The 14,427-nt window shown below is 49.0% G+C and overlaps 1 protein-coding gene across 1 annotated transcript; it reads right to left on the reverse strand.

Annotated features, from left to right (window-relative positions):
- Positions 1–6,300: 6,300 nt before the first annotated feature.
- Positions 6,301–14,063, reverse strand: LOC144955064 (ATP synthase F(0) complex subunit g, mitochondrial-like). The gene is made up of 3 exons (XM_078885414.1): positions 13,922–14,063; positions 9,247–9,407; positions 6,301–7,241 (listed from the first exon to the last, which is right to left on the reverse strand). Exons 1-3 carry the CDS (start codon positions 14,022–14,024, stop codon positions 7,143–7,145), a joined length of 363 nt encoding a protein of 120 aa, XP_078741540.1. The 5' UTR covers positions 14,025–14,063; the 3' UTR covers positions 6,301–7,142.
- Positions 14,064–14,427: the final 364 nt, after the last annotated feature.

Genomic DNA, 14,427 nt, shown 5'->3' on the forward strand with positions numbered 1-14,427 from the left:
GGTGGGTGGATGGAGTGGTGAGTGAGAGGGTGAGTGGGTGAGTGAGTGGGTGAGTGAGGGAGTGGGTGAGTGAGTGGGTGAGTGAGAGGGTGAGTGGGTGAGTGAGTGAGAGGGTGAGTGAGTGGGTGGGTGAGTGAGTGAGTGGGTGGATGGATTGGTGGGTGGATGGAGTGGTGAGTGAGAGGGTGAGTGGGTGAGTGAGTGAGTGGGTGAGTGAGGGAGGGAGTGGGTGAGTGAGTGGGTGCGTGAGAGGGTGAGTGGGTGAGTGGGTGAGAGGGTGAGTGAGTGGGTGGGTGAGTGAGTGAGTGGGTGGATGGGTTGGTGGGTGGATGGAGTGGTGAGTGGGTGAGTGAGTGAGAGGGTGAGTGAGTGGGTGGGTGAGTGAGTGAGTGGGTCAGTGGGTTGGTGGGTGGATGGAGTGGTGAGTGGGTGAGTGGGTGAGTGGGTGAGTGAGTGGGTGGATGGGTTGGTGAGCGAGTGAGAGGGTGAGTGAGTGAGGGAGTGGGTGAGTGAGAGGGTGGATGGGTTGGTGAGTGGGTGAGAGGGTGAGTGAGTGGGTGAGTGAGTGGGTGAGTGAGTGGGTGGATGGGTTGGTGGGTGGATGGAGTGGTGAGTGAGAGGGTGAGTGAGTGAGGGAGTGGGTGAGTGAGAGGGTGAATGGGTTGGTGAGTGGGTGAGAGGGTGAGTGAGTGGGTGAGTGAGTGAGTGAGTGGGTCAGTGGGTTGGTGGGTGGATGGAGTGGTGAGCGGGTGAGTGGGTGAGTGAGTGGGTGAGTGAGTGGGTGGATGGGTTGGTGAGCGAGTGAGAGGGTGAGTGAGTGAGGGAGTGGGTGAGTGAGAGGGTGAGTGAGTGGGTGAGTGAGTGGGCGAGTGAGTGGGTGGATGGGTTGGTGAGTGGGTGAGAGGGTGAGTGGGTGAGAGGGTGAGTGAGTGAGTGGGTGGATGGGTTGGTGAGTGAGTGAGTGGGTGAGTGCGTGAGAGGGGCGTGGCTCTGACGTCATGGGAAGGTGACAGCTGCAAGTAGATGATTGGTTCTGCTGGCTGTGGCCTCAGCCAATGGGGAGACGAGCTAGGGGCGTGGCCCCAGGAGCCTACGATGGGAGTCTGGAAGATTCCATGGGAGGCTAACCAGGATTGGTGGAAAGGCACCACGTGACCCGGCTGTTAAATAGGGGTGGAGACGAACGACACGTGGTCAGAACTGGAACGAACGGAGGGGAGAGGTCACGTGGGTGGGGCTGGGTGGGAGGGGTGGGGCTGGGTGGGGAGGGGCTGGGTGGGAGGGGTGGGGCTGGGTGGGGAGGGGCTGGGTGGGGAGGGTGGGGCTGGGTGGGGGTTGGGAGGGATGGGCTGGGTGAGGAGGGAGGGGCTGGGTGGGGAGGGGCTGGGTGGGGAGGGTGGGGAGGGGCTGGGTGGAGAGGGAGGGGCTGGGTGGGAGGGGTGGGGCTGGGTGGGGAGGGGCTGGATGGGAGGGGTGGGGCTGGGTGGGGTGGGGAGGGGCTGGGTGGGGGGTGGGAGGGGTGGGGCTGGCTGGGCTGGGTGGGGAGGGAGGGGCTGGGTGGGGAGGGGCTGCTCACCCCGTGGTGCCCTTATAAAACTCAACGTTTCACCAACTCACACGCCGGCTTGTGCCCGCCCTCACAGTCGGGCATCTTTGCGGAATACACCACGCCCTGGCCGTTGACCCTGCAGGCCATTGACCCAGCAACCCAACGTTCCTGCCAGCCCCTTCCGCAGGACAATGTGTTTAAACACAGGAGCTCATTCTCTTGTGCGGCTATTCAGTCGTAATGTAGGCACCTGGTTCATCCAGGATCTGTTCTTGAGTCTCGTGTTATGTAAGGCGATGTTACGATGATGTAGTGTTCACGCATCTTCTCGGTTCCTTCGGCAAAGTCGTCGCGTAGAAGGGAAGTAATAAAATAATAAAAATAAAACATAATAACCATGAAAATTAAACATAATAAAATGATATCAATAAAACATATTAAACTAATAAAAATAAAACATAATAAAATAATAAAAATTTAACATAATAAAATAATAAAAATAAAACATAATAAAATAATAAAAATTTAACATTATTAAGTAATACAAATAAAACATAAAATAATAAAATAAAACATTAAAATATGATCAATAAAACATAATAAAATAATACAAATAAAACATAATAAAATACAATTCTCACGACGTTTCGGCCACAACGCAAGCAGCCATCCTCAGGTGAAGACCAGGTCTTCACCTGAGGACGGCTGCTTGCGTTGTGGCCGAAACGTCGTGAGAATTGTATTTTATTGTTTTATTTGTATTATTTTATTATGTTTTATTGATAATATTTTAATGTTTTTTAAAATAATATTTTAATGTTTTATTTTTATTAGTTTAATGTTTTATTAATATTTTAATGATTTTTTTTATTATGTTTTATTTTTATTATGTTGTTTTATTTTTATAATTTTATTGTTATTATTTTATTATTATATTTCATTTTATTATTTCCCTTCTACGTGATGACTTTACCGAAAAAAACCAAGAAGATGAATCCCTGCTGCGGTCACGAAAGAAGCTTTACATCGAAACGTTCATTCATTGTTCTGGTATTTCCAAGGATTAACAGATTCTGTATTTTGTGCTGTTTTCCCATCAGTTTGACCTCTCTTCATTCATTAAACACGTTTGGAATCGGATGCTCACCCTTGCTCTGAAGGTTTATTGAATGCGAGGTCATCTACTCAGATAGTGGTGCAACGCAGAAAACAGCGAAGCCAAGACAGTAGGGATGGTAGAAACATTAGGCTGTAATTCATCACACGGGCTGTTAAGGCACACAATGAGAGGCCAAAAGGTTATACATATGCCTGGAAGCCCGAGTATCTTCAAAATAAATGTTAACCCAAAACACCAAGCACACAATTTCGGCAGCCTGGCTGCAAAAGTAGTATTAATCAAAGCAAATTTCAGCTAACATAGCAAAGGCTGTTGGGAATAATACTATTTGTATTATGCGGAAATGCATAAGTAAATGTTCAATCGCAACTTTAGAGGTGTGAAGCCAGGCTCAGATTTGCTTGAATGCTTGGATGAACAGATCGAACTTCAGCAGCATATGTGCTGTTTATACTGGTAGGAATGAAGTGGACCAGCCTGCAATAGATTATATTGTCCGTCTGTCCGTCCGTGTAGTAACATCGCCCCCCTACTGCAAACACTTGGCAGGACCCTACAAAAACCTCTAGACTCAGTGAGGCTTTCCTGGCTAAACAGGTGTAACATTCCCTTATAATTCCCTGAGATAGATTTTAATTAAAACGTTTAAATTAAAAATTAACTCACAGCGGCCTAAAGCCTACAGCTAGGCCTAAAGCCTAGAACTCGGCCTCAAACTCTCCCTTCGTATCGTACCCCCGCGTGTGTGAAAGGGAGTTCATGTTTAACAATGTTACATTCCCTGATGCTTTTAAATAGAAACATTTAAATGTAAAGCGTTTGCATTAATAATAAAAACATTTAAATCAAAAATTAACTCACAGCGGCCTAAAGCCTACAGCTAGGCCTAAAGCCTAGAAATAGGCCTCAAACTCTCCCTTCGTATCGTACCCCCGCGTGTGTGAAAGGGAGTTCATGTTTAACAATGTTACATTCCCTGATGCTTTTAAATAGAAACATTTAAATTTAAAGCTTTTGCATTAATAATAAAAACATTTAAATCAAAAATTAACTCACAGCGGCCTAAAGCCTACAGCTAGGCCTAAAGCCTAGAACTAGGCCTCAAACTCTCCCTTCGTATCGTCCGATTCGGTGTAGCAACATAGCCCCCTACTGCAAACACTTGGCAGGACCCTACAAAAACCTTTAGACTCAGTGAGGCTTTCCTGGCTAAACAAGTGTAATAATACATTATGTTTATATTCGTTGGTTATTCGTTCCTACCAGCCCACCCCGCAGGGACCTGTTCTACTCAGATAGTAGTGCAACACCCGAGACAGCTTTCCTTAGAGCCTAGTCTCACATGGTCCTTGAAGTTGATTGGTCCACACCCGAGACAGCTTTCCTTAGAGCCCAGTTTCACATGGTCCTTGAAGTTGATTGGTCCACACCCGAGACAGCTTTCCTTAGAGCCCAGTCTCACATGGTCCTTGAAGTTGATTGGTCCACACCCGAGACAGCTTTCCTTAGAGCCTAGTCTCACATGGTCCTTGAAGTTGATTGGTCCACACCCGAGACAGCTTTCCTTAGAGCCCAGTCTCACATGGTCCTTGAAGTTGATTGGTCCACACCCGAGACAGCTTTCCTTAGAGCCCAGTCTCACATGGTCCTTGAAGTTGATTGGTCCACACCCGAGACAGCTTTCCTTAGAGCCCAGTCTCACATGGTCCTTGAAGTTGATTGGTCCACACCCGAGACAGCTTTCCTTAGAGCCTAGTCTCACATGGTCCTTGAAGTTGATTGGTCCACACCCGATACAGCTTTCCTTAGAGCCTAGTCTCACATGGTCCTTGAAGTGGATTGGTCCACACCCGATACAGCTTTCCTTAGAGCCTAGTCTCCATTGGTGTTGGACCAGATGACGCCAAAAGGCGTACAACTCAAACACAGCGCACTATCAAGAGTATTGAGAGCTCGGGGTAAGAATTTACACTATGAGACATCTCCTTTACCAGTGGCAAAATATAGTAGTAGGTTTTTCCCTTTCAACTGGTACAAAACTGACACCTTTATACAAGGCATCATGTTTGCAATAACCACAACACAAGCAGTCAAATGCAAACAAAAAGAAGCCACTCTGATGATGATAATGATATGCACTGTCCTTGAAGTTGATTGGTCCACACCCGAGACAGCTTTTCTTAGAGCCTAGTCTCACATGGTGTTGGACCAGATGACGCCAAAAGGCGTACAACTTTTGACTGCTTGTGTTGTGGTTATTGCAAACATGATGCCTTGTATAAAGGTGTCAGTTTTGTACCAGTTTAAAGGGTAAAAACCTATTATATTTTGCCACTGGTAAAGGAAATGTCTCAGTGTAAACATTAGGCTGGCCTGCCTACGATCCATCCTGGGTTTAACCTGCAGGCTGGATTGTGTGAGCTCACAAATCCTTGAAAGATCTGGGCAAAGTCCCATCGGTGAGCTCCTCCGGCAGGCAAGGCTGCGTTGGCTGGGTCATGTAGCCCGCATGCCCAGCCACCGCATGCCTAAACAGCTTTTGTTCGGCCGGATCGAATGGGCTAAACGGGCACGGCACGGGCTAAAGAGATGGAGTGATGGGTGAGTGTGTGGGTGTGTGGGTGAGTGGGTGAGTGGGTGACTGTGTGGGTGAGTGACATAGGCTAGAGAAGAGATGGAGTGATGTGGTACAGGCGGACGTGGAGCTGAGTGGACTTGCCGATGACTGGTACCAGCGGTGTCAAGATCGGCCTCAGTGGAGGAGGCTCGTGAAGGACGCTACTGGGCAGTTGGAGGCAGTCGCCCTCCAACAACAACGGAGGGCGGAGGAGCGACGCTCACAACAACGAGCGGAGCGCCGGGTGGCTAAAGCACAGCAAGTTGGCACAGTAGGGGGCACAGGTGGTGCATCAGCCAGTCGTCTCAGTCAGTCGACCCGTGGCACCTGCTGGGTCTGCCCCGTGACCTCCTCCTGCCAGCGGGCGTTCGACACTTCACGTGGCCTCAGGGTGCACTTGGCCTGGCACAAGCGTCGTGGTGACGTCACCGCCACTTAGTGGCGAATGGCGGTTGTTGTTGTTGTTGTGTGTGTGTAGGTGTGTGTGTCTGTGTGTCACTGTGTGTCTCTGCGTGTGTCTGTGCGTGTGTCTGTGTGTGTCTCTTTGGGTCTCTGTGAGCCTCTGCGTGTCTCTGCGTGTGTCTGTGTCTCTGTGGGTGTCTTTGTGAGTGTCTCTGTGTCTCTGAGTGTGTCTCTGCGTGTGTCTGTGTGTCTGTGTCTCTCTGTGTCTCTGTGTGTGTCTCTGTGTGTCTCTGAGTGTCTCTGTTTCTCTCTGTGTCTGTCTGTCTCTGCGTGTGTCTGTGTCTCTGCATGTGTGTCTGTGTGTCTCTCTGTCTCTGTGTGTGTCTCTGTGTGTCTCTGAGTATGTGTGTCTGTGTGTGTCTGTGTGTCTGTCTGTGTGTGTCTCTGTGTCTGTGTGTCTGTCTCTGTCTCTGTGTGTGTCTCTGTGTGTCTCTGTGTGTGTCTCTGTGTGTGTCTCTGTGTGTGTCTGTGTGAGTCTCTGTGTCTCTGTGTGTCTGTGAGAGTGTCAGCGTCACGACGAGGTAGACACGGAGTGAGACCGCCACATGGAAGCGACGTCGTCGTCGTCTTTATTCATCGCTAGAGTCGAGCGCGGAGACACGCACAGCGGCACCGGAGGACGAGACAGAGAGACAGGGAGAGAGAGCGACACAGGGAGAGAGACAGGGAGAGAGAGAGACAGACAGAGAGAGAGAGACAGAGACACAGATAGAGAGACAGAGAGAGACAGGGAGAGACACAGGGAGAGAGAAAGACAGAGAGACACAGGGAGACACAGACAGAGAGACACAGAGAGAGAGAGACAGACAAACATATACACAGAGAGACAGAGACACAGAGAGACACAGAGAGAGAGACACAGAGAGAGAAAGAGAGACAGACAGAGACATACACAGAGACACAGAGAGACACAGAGAGACACAGAGAGAGAAAGAGAGACAGACAGAGACATACACAGAGACACAGAGAGACACAGAGAGACACAGACAGAGAGACACAGACAGAGAGACAGACAGAGACACAGGGAGAGACACAGGGAGAGACACAGGGAGAGAGACAGAGACAGACAGAGAGAGACAGAGACACACACAGAGAGACACAGAGACAAAGACAGAGACACACAGACAGAGAGACAGAGAGACACAGGGAGAGAGAAGATGATGCTGCCTGTCTAGACGGGGTGTCTAGACAGGGCGTCTAGACGTTGTATCCGATGAGGCTGCGTGTCTAGACAGGGCGTCTAGACGCTGCGTGTCTAGACGCCCTGTCTAGACGTGGTGTCTAGACGGGGCGTCTAGACGGGGCGGCTAGACGCCCTGTCTAGACGTGGTGTCTAGACGGGGCGTGTCGAGACGCAGGGCGTCTAGACGTGGCATGTCTAGACGGGGCGTGGTCTAGACATTGTATCCGATGAGGCTGCGTCTGCCGATGACCTCCCCCACGTAGAACCACATCGCGATCTCTACGCCCACCAGGGAGTTACGCAAAGCGTCCTGTTACACACAGACACACACAGACACACACACAGTGAGACACATAAACACACACAGACACACACACAGAGACATACAGTTACACACAGTTACACACACAGACACACACAGTGAGACACACACAGAGACACAGTTACACACACACAGACACACACAGAGACACACAGTTACACACACAGACACACACACACAGAGACACACACAGTTACATACAGACACAGTGACACACACACACATGCAGTTACACACACAGACACACACAGACACACACAGAGACACACAGTGACACACACACACACACACAGAGACACACACATGCAGTTACACACAGTTACACACACACACAGACACACACACAGAGACACACACAGAGACACACACACACACAGAGACACACACACACACATGCAGTTACACACACACAGTTACACACACAGTGACACACACAGACACACACACCCCCACCACACACACACCCCCACCACACACACACACACAGTGACACATAGACACACCCCCACCACCCACACCTGCCCCCCCCACCACCCACACACCCCCACCACACACACACCCCCACCACCCACACACCCCCACCACCCACACACCCCCACCACCCACACACACCCCCACCACCCACACACACCCCCACCACACACACACACCCCCACCACACACACACACCCCCACCACACACACACACCCACCACACACACACACCCCACCACACACACACCCCCACCACCCACACACACCCCCACCACCCACACACACCCCTACCACACACACACACCCCCACCACACACACACACACACAGACACACAGACACACACACACCCCACCACACACACACCCCACCACACACACACCCCCACCACCCACACACACCCCCACCACACACATACACACAGACACACACACCCACCACACACTCACAGTGACACACACCACACACAGTGACACACACCACCCACCCTGACGGTGAGGTTCCTCACAGCTCCGCTCCTGCCCCTCTCCACCACACACACAGTGACACACACAGTGACACACACAGTGACACACACAGTGACACACACAGTGACACACACAGTGACACACACACAGTGACACACACACACAGTGACACACCTACACACACACACACCCACCCCCACACACACAGTGACACACACAGTGACACACACACACACAGTGACACACACAGTGACACACACAGACACACCCTCCCCGCTCACCCTGACGGTGAGGTTCCTCACAGCTCCGCTCCTGCCCCTCTCCACCACACACACAGTGACACACACAGTGACACACACAGTGACACACAGTGACACACACAGTGACACACAGTGACACACACACACAGTGACACACAGTGACACACACACAGTGACACACACACACACAGTGACACACACAGACACACCCTCCCCGCTCACCCTGACGGTGAGGTTCCTCACAGCTCCGCTCCTGCCCCTCTCCACCACACACACAGTGACACACACACACAGTGACACACACAGTGACACACACAGTGACACACAGTGACACACACAGACACACCCTCCCCGCTCACCCTCACGGTGAGGTTCCTCACAGCTCCGCTCCTGCCCCGCTCCACCACACACACAGTGACACACACAGTGACACACACAGTGACACACAGTGACACACACAGTGACACACAGTCACACACACAGTGACACACACACACACACAGTGACACACACAGTGACACACACAGTGACACACACAGACACACCCTCCCCGCTCACCCTGACGGTGAGGTTCCTCACAGCTCCGCTCCTGCCCCGCTCCACCACACACACAGTGACACACACAGTGACACACACACACAGTGACACACACAGTGACACACACAGTGACACACACAGTGACACACACAGTGACACACACAGTGACACACACAGTGACACACACAGTGACACACACACACACACAGTGACACACAGTGACACACACACACACAATGACACACACACCACTCACCCTCACGGTGAGGTTCCTCACAGCTCCGCTCCTGCCCCGCTCCACCATGGCTTTGAAGGCAGCCACGGCACCCGGGATCTCTGCCGGGCTGGGCGGAGTGAGCTCCACCTTCGCCAGGGACCAGAACTTGGAGAGACGCGGACGCGAATATTCCACCACCGCTGTGGGGGGTAGAGACACACAGAGAGACACACAGAGACACACACAGTGAGACACACACACACAGAGACACAGAGAGAGAGAGAGAGACACACAGAGAGACACACAGAGACACACACAGTGAGACACACACACACAGAGACACAGAGAGAGAGAGAGACACACAGAGAGACACACAGAGACACACACAGTGAGACACACACACACAGAGACACAGAGAGAGAGAGAGACACACAGAGTCACACAGAGACACACACAGAGACACAGAGACACAGAGACACACACAGAGACACACACGAGACACAGAGACACACACAGAGACACACACAGAGAGACACACAGAGTCAGAGACACACACAGAGACACACACACACAGTCTATGGGCAGTGTTGAGTCTATGTGCTGAGTCTATGTGCTGAGTCTATGTGCTGAGTCTATGTGCTGAGTCTGTGCTGAGTCTATGTGCTGAGTCTATGTGCTGAGTCTATGTGCTGAGTCTATGTGCTGAGTCTATGTGCTGAGTCTATGTGCTGAGTCTATGTGCAGAGTCTATGTGCAGAGTCTATGTGCTGAGTCTATGTGCTGAGTCTATGTGCTGAGTCTATGTGCTGAGTCTATGTGCTGAGTCTATGTGCTGAGTCTATGTGCTGAGTCTATGTGCAGAGTCTATGTGCAGAGTCTATGTGCTGAGTCTATGTGCTGAGTCTATGTGCTGAGTCTATGTGCTGAGTCTATGTGCTGAGTCTATGTGCTGAGTCTATGTGCTGAGTCTATGTGCTGAGTCTATGTGCTGAGTCTATGTGCTGAGTCTGTGCAGTGCTGAGTCTATGTGCTGAGTCTATGTGCTGAGTCTATGTGCTGAGTCTATGTGCTGAGTCTATGTGCAGAGTCTATGTGCTGAGTCTATGTGCAGTGCTGAGTCTATGTGCTGAGTCTATGTGCTGAGTCTATGTGCTGAGTCTGTGCAGTGCTGAGTCTATGTGCTGAGTCTATGTGCTGAGTCTATGTGCAGTGCTGAGTCTATGTGCAGAGTCTATGTGCTGAGTCTATGTGCAGTGCTGAGTCTATGTGCTGAGTCTATGTGCTGAGTCTATGTGCTGAGTCTATGTGCTGAGTCTGTGCAGTGCTGAGTCTATGTGCTGAGTCTATGTGCTGAGTCTATGTGCAGTGCTGAGTCTATGTGCTGAGTCTATGTGCTGAGTCTATGTGCTGAGTCTATGTGCTGAGTCTATGTGCTGAGTCTGTGCAGTGCTGAGTCTATGTGCTGAGTCTATGTGCTGAGTCTATGTGCTGAGTCTATGTGCTGAGTCTATGTGCTGAGTCTATGTGCTGAGTCTATGTGCTGAGTCTATGTGCTGAGTCTATGTGCAGTGCTGAGTCTATGTGCTGAGTCTATGTGCTGAGTCTATGTGCTGAGTCTATGTGCTGAGTCTAAGTGCTGAGTCTAAGTGTTGAGTCTCTGGGCTCGACATTAGCACACACACACGCACCACCTAAGTAAGTGCATACTAAATCAATGTTACTACACAGCTGCTGTGTGGACAGCTTACTGGACACTGCACATGTACGCCCCTGCCACACGACCTTGAGATCGAGTCAAGGTCGCAATGACTAAACTGTATACAGTACACACGGTGCTGTACACAGCACACTGTACTCAGTGCCATACAGAGCACTGTATGTACTGTATAGTTGGTTCTTTCGGTCAAGACACGTAGATGGGAAAGGAAAAATAAATAATGATAAAAATGCAATACGTTGAAAATAGTCAAAAGCAAAAAAAACACGATGAAAATAAAAAATATGAAAATAAATATTTTTTTTATAATTAAAAATATACGTTGAAAGTAATGAAAGCAAAAAGCCTCAATAAAAATAGCAAAATTAAAAAATGTTAATAAAAATAATACGTTGAAATTCACAAAAGCAAAAAAAAAACACAATGAAAATAAAAATAGAAAAATAAAAATGTTTAATGATAAAAAAAATTCGTTGAAACTAATGAAAGTAAAAAACCCACAATGAAAATAAAACGTACAAATAACAATTTTTTGGAATTAATAAAAAATTATCAGTTGAAAATAATGAAAGTAACAAAAACCACAATGAGAATAGTAAAATAAAAATGTTTCATGATAAAACAAAAATTCGTTGAAAATAATGAAAGCAAAAAACCCACAATGAAAATAAAAAACGTAAAAACTAATTAAAAAAAATTAAAATAATCCGTTGGAAATAATGAAAGCAAAAATACGCAATCAAAAGTTAAAAGATGGCAAATTGTAATTTTTTATTCATAAAAATATTCAGTTGAAAATAATGAAAGTAAAAAACCCACAATGAAAATAAAAAACGTAAAAACTAATTAATTTTTTTTTAAATAATCCGTTGAAAATAATGAAAGCAACAAAAAAAACAATAAAAAAAAAGTAAAATTAGTAAAAAAAAATTAGCGGCGGTGTGTGCACAGCACCGTACGTAATGCGTACAGTACGTACAGTACGTACAGTACGTACTGCATACAGTACGTACTGTACGCAGCTGTGCGTACCGCATCGAGTCCCAAGGACAGTGCACGCCGTACAGTGCGCAGTCGTGAGAGTGAAGGTCGCCAATTACGAATCGCGTTTTGGCCGCCTCCACAGCCCGGCTTCCGTAGCTCGGTCCCACAGCCACCACCACCATCATCATCATCACCATCATCATCATCAACATCATCACCATCATCACCATCATCACCATCATCATCACCACCATCATCATCATCACCATTACCATCATCATCATCATCACCATCATCATCATCACCATCATCATCATCACCACCATCATCATCATCACCATCATCACCATCATCATCATCATCACCATCATCATCATCACCATCATCATCACCATCATCATCATCACCACCATCATCATCATCACCATCATCACCATTACCATCATCATCATCATCATCACCATCATCATCATCATCACCATCATCATCATCACCATCATCACCATCATCATCATCATCACCATCATCATCATCACCATCATCATCACCATCATCATCATCACCACCATCATCATCATCACCATCATCATCATCATCACCACCATCATCACCACCACCAACATCATCACACCATCATCATCATCACACAACCATCATCATCACACCACCACCACTACCATCATCACCACCATCATCATCATCATCACACAACCATCATCATCACACCACCACCACTACCATCATCACCACCATCATCATCACCAACATCACCATCATCACCACCACCAACATCATCACACCATCATCATCATCACACAACCATCATCATCACACCACCACCACTACCATCATCACCACCATCATCATCATCATCACACAACCATCATCATCACACCACCACCACTACCATCATCACCACCATCATCATCACCAACATCACCATCATCATCACCATCATCATCATCACCATCATCATCACCACCATCATCATCATCATCACACAACCATCATCATCACACCACCACCACTACCATCATCACCACCATCATCATCACCAACATCACCATCATCATCACCACCATCATCACCAACATCATCACACCATCATCACCATCACCATCATCATCATCACCACCACCACCATCATCATCACACAACCACCATCACCACCATCATCATCATCACACAACCACCATCACCACCACCATCATCATCATCACACTCTGTGTGTCTCTGTGTGTGTCACTAACTCACCCGCCACCACTTGAGGAGTTCTCTTCACGACGATTCCCGCCATCACCACCATCATCACCACCACCACCATCATCATCATCACCACCATCATCATCATCACAACCAACACCACCATCACCATCATCACCATCACCACCATCATCATCACACTCTGTGTGTGTCACTGTGTGTCACTAACTCACCCGCCACCACTTGAGGAGTTTTCTTCACGACGATTCCCGCCATCACCACCACCACCATCATCACCACCATCATCACCACCATCACCACCACCATCATCATCATCACCACCATCATCATCATCATCATCACAACCAACACCACCATCACCACCATCACCACCATCATCATCACACTCTGTGTGTGTCACTAACTCACCCGCCACCACTTGAGGAGTTTTCTTCACGACGATTCCCGCCATCACCACCACCACCATCACCACCACCATCATCACCACCATCATCACAACCAACACCACCAACATCACCACCATCACCATCATCACCATCACCACCATCATCATCACACTCTGTGTGTGTCACTGTGTGTCACTAACTCACCCGCCACCACTTGAGGAGTTTTCTTCACGACGATTCCCGCCATCACCACCACCACCATCACCACCACCACCATCACCACCACCACCATCACCACCACCACCATCATCATCATCACCACCATCATCATCATCACAACCAACACCACCATCACCACCATCACCACCATCATCATCACACTCTCTGTGTGTCACTAACTCACCCGCCACCACTTGAGGAGTTCTCTTCACGACGATTCCCGCGAGGCGCTGAGCCGCTGCCGCCATCTTCACCTCTACAGACTCCACCAACTGCCGCGCGTTCATAAACCCCCTCTACCTCTTCCGGAAGAGTCTTCTGGAAGACGTCTCCCGCCCGTTCATAAACCCCCTCTACCTCTTCCGGAAGAGTCTTCTGGAAGACGTCTCCCGCCCGTTCATAAACCCGCATCTACCGATTATGGAAGATTCTTCTGGAAGTTGCCTGCCGCCCGTTCATAAACCCCCTCTACCTCTTCCGGAAGAGTCTTCTGGAAGACGTCTCCCGCCCGTTCATAAACCCCCTCTACCTCTTCCGGAAGAGTCTTCTGGAAGACGTCTCCCGCCCGTTCATAAACCCCCATCTACCTCTTCCGGAAGAGTCTTCTGGAAGACGTCTCCCGCCCGTTCATAAACCCCCTCTACCTCTTCCGGAAGAGTCTTCTGGAAGACGTCTCCCGCGCGTTCATAA

The sequence above is a fragment of the Lampetra fluviatilis genome, unplaced genomic scaffold (genome assembly GCF_964198595.1).
Source record: "Lampetra fluviatilis unplaced genomic scaffold, kcLamFluv1.1 SCAFFOLD_372, whole genome shotgun sequence".
NCBI classification, from domain to species: domain Eukaryota; kingdom Metazoa; phylum Chordata; class Hyperoartia; order Petromyzontiformes; family Petromyzontidae; genus Lampetra; species Lampetra fluviatilis.

Bases quoted from the DNA above. Each gene is read 5' to 3' on its own strand.
- LOC144955064 (XM_078885414.1), bottom strand. From the start codon at position 14,024: ATGAACGCGCGGCAGTTGGTGGAGTCTGTAGAGGTGAAGATGGCGGCA. The intron at 9,408-13,921 runs GTGAGTTAGTGA...TACCCCCCACAG, and splicing joins AACTCCTCAAGTGGTGGCGG to CGGTGGTGGAATATTCGCGT. The intron at 7,242-9,246 runs GTGAGTGGTGTG...TGTGTGTAACAG, and splicing joins TGAGGAACCTCACCGTGAGG to GACGCTTTGCGTAACTCCCT.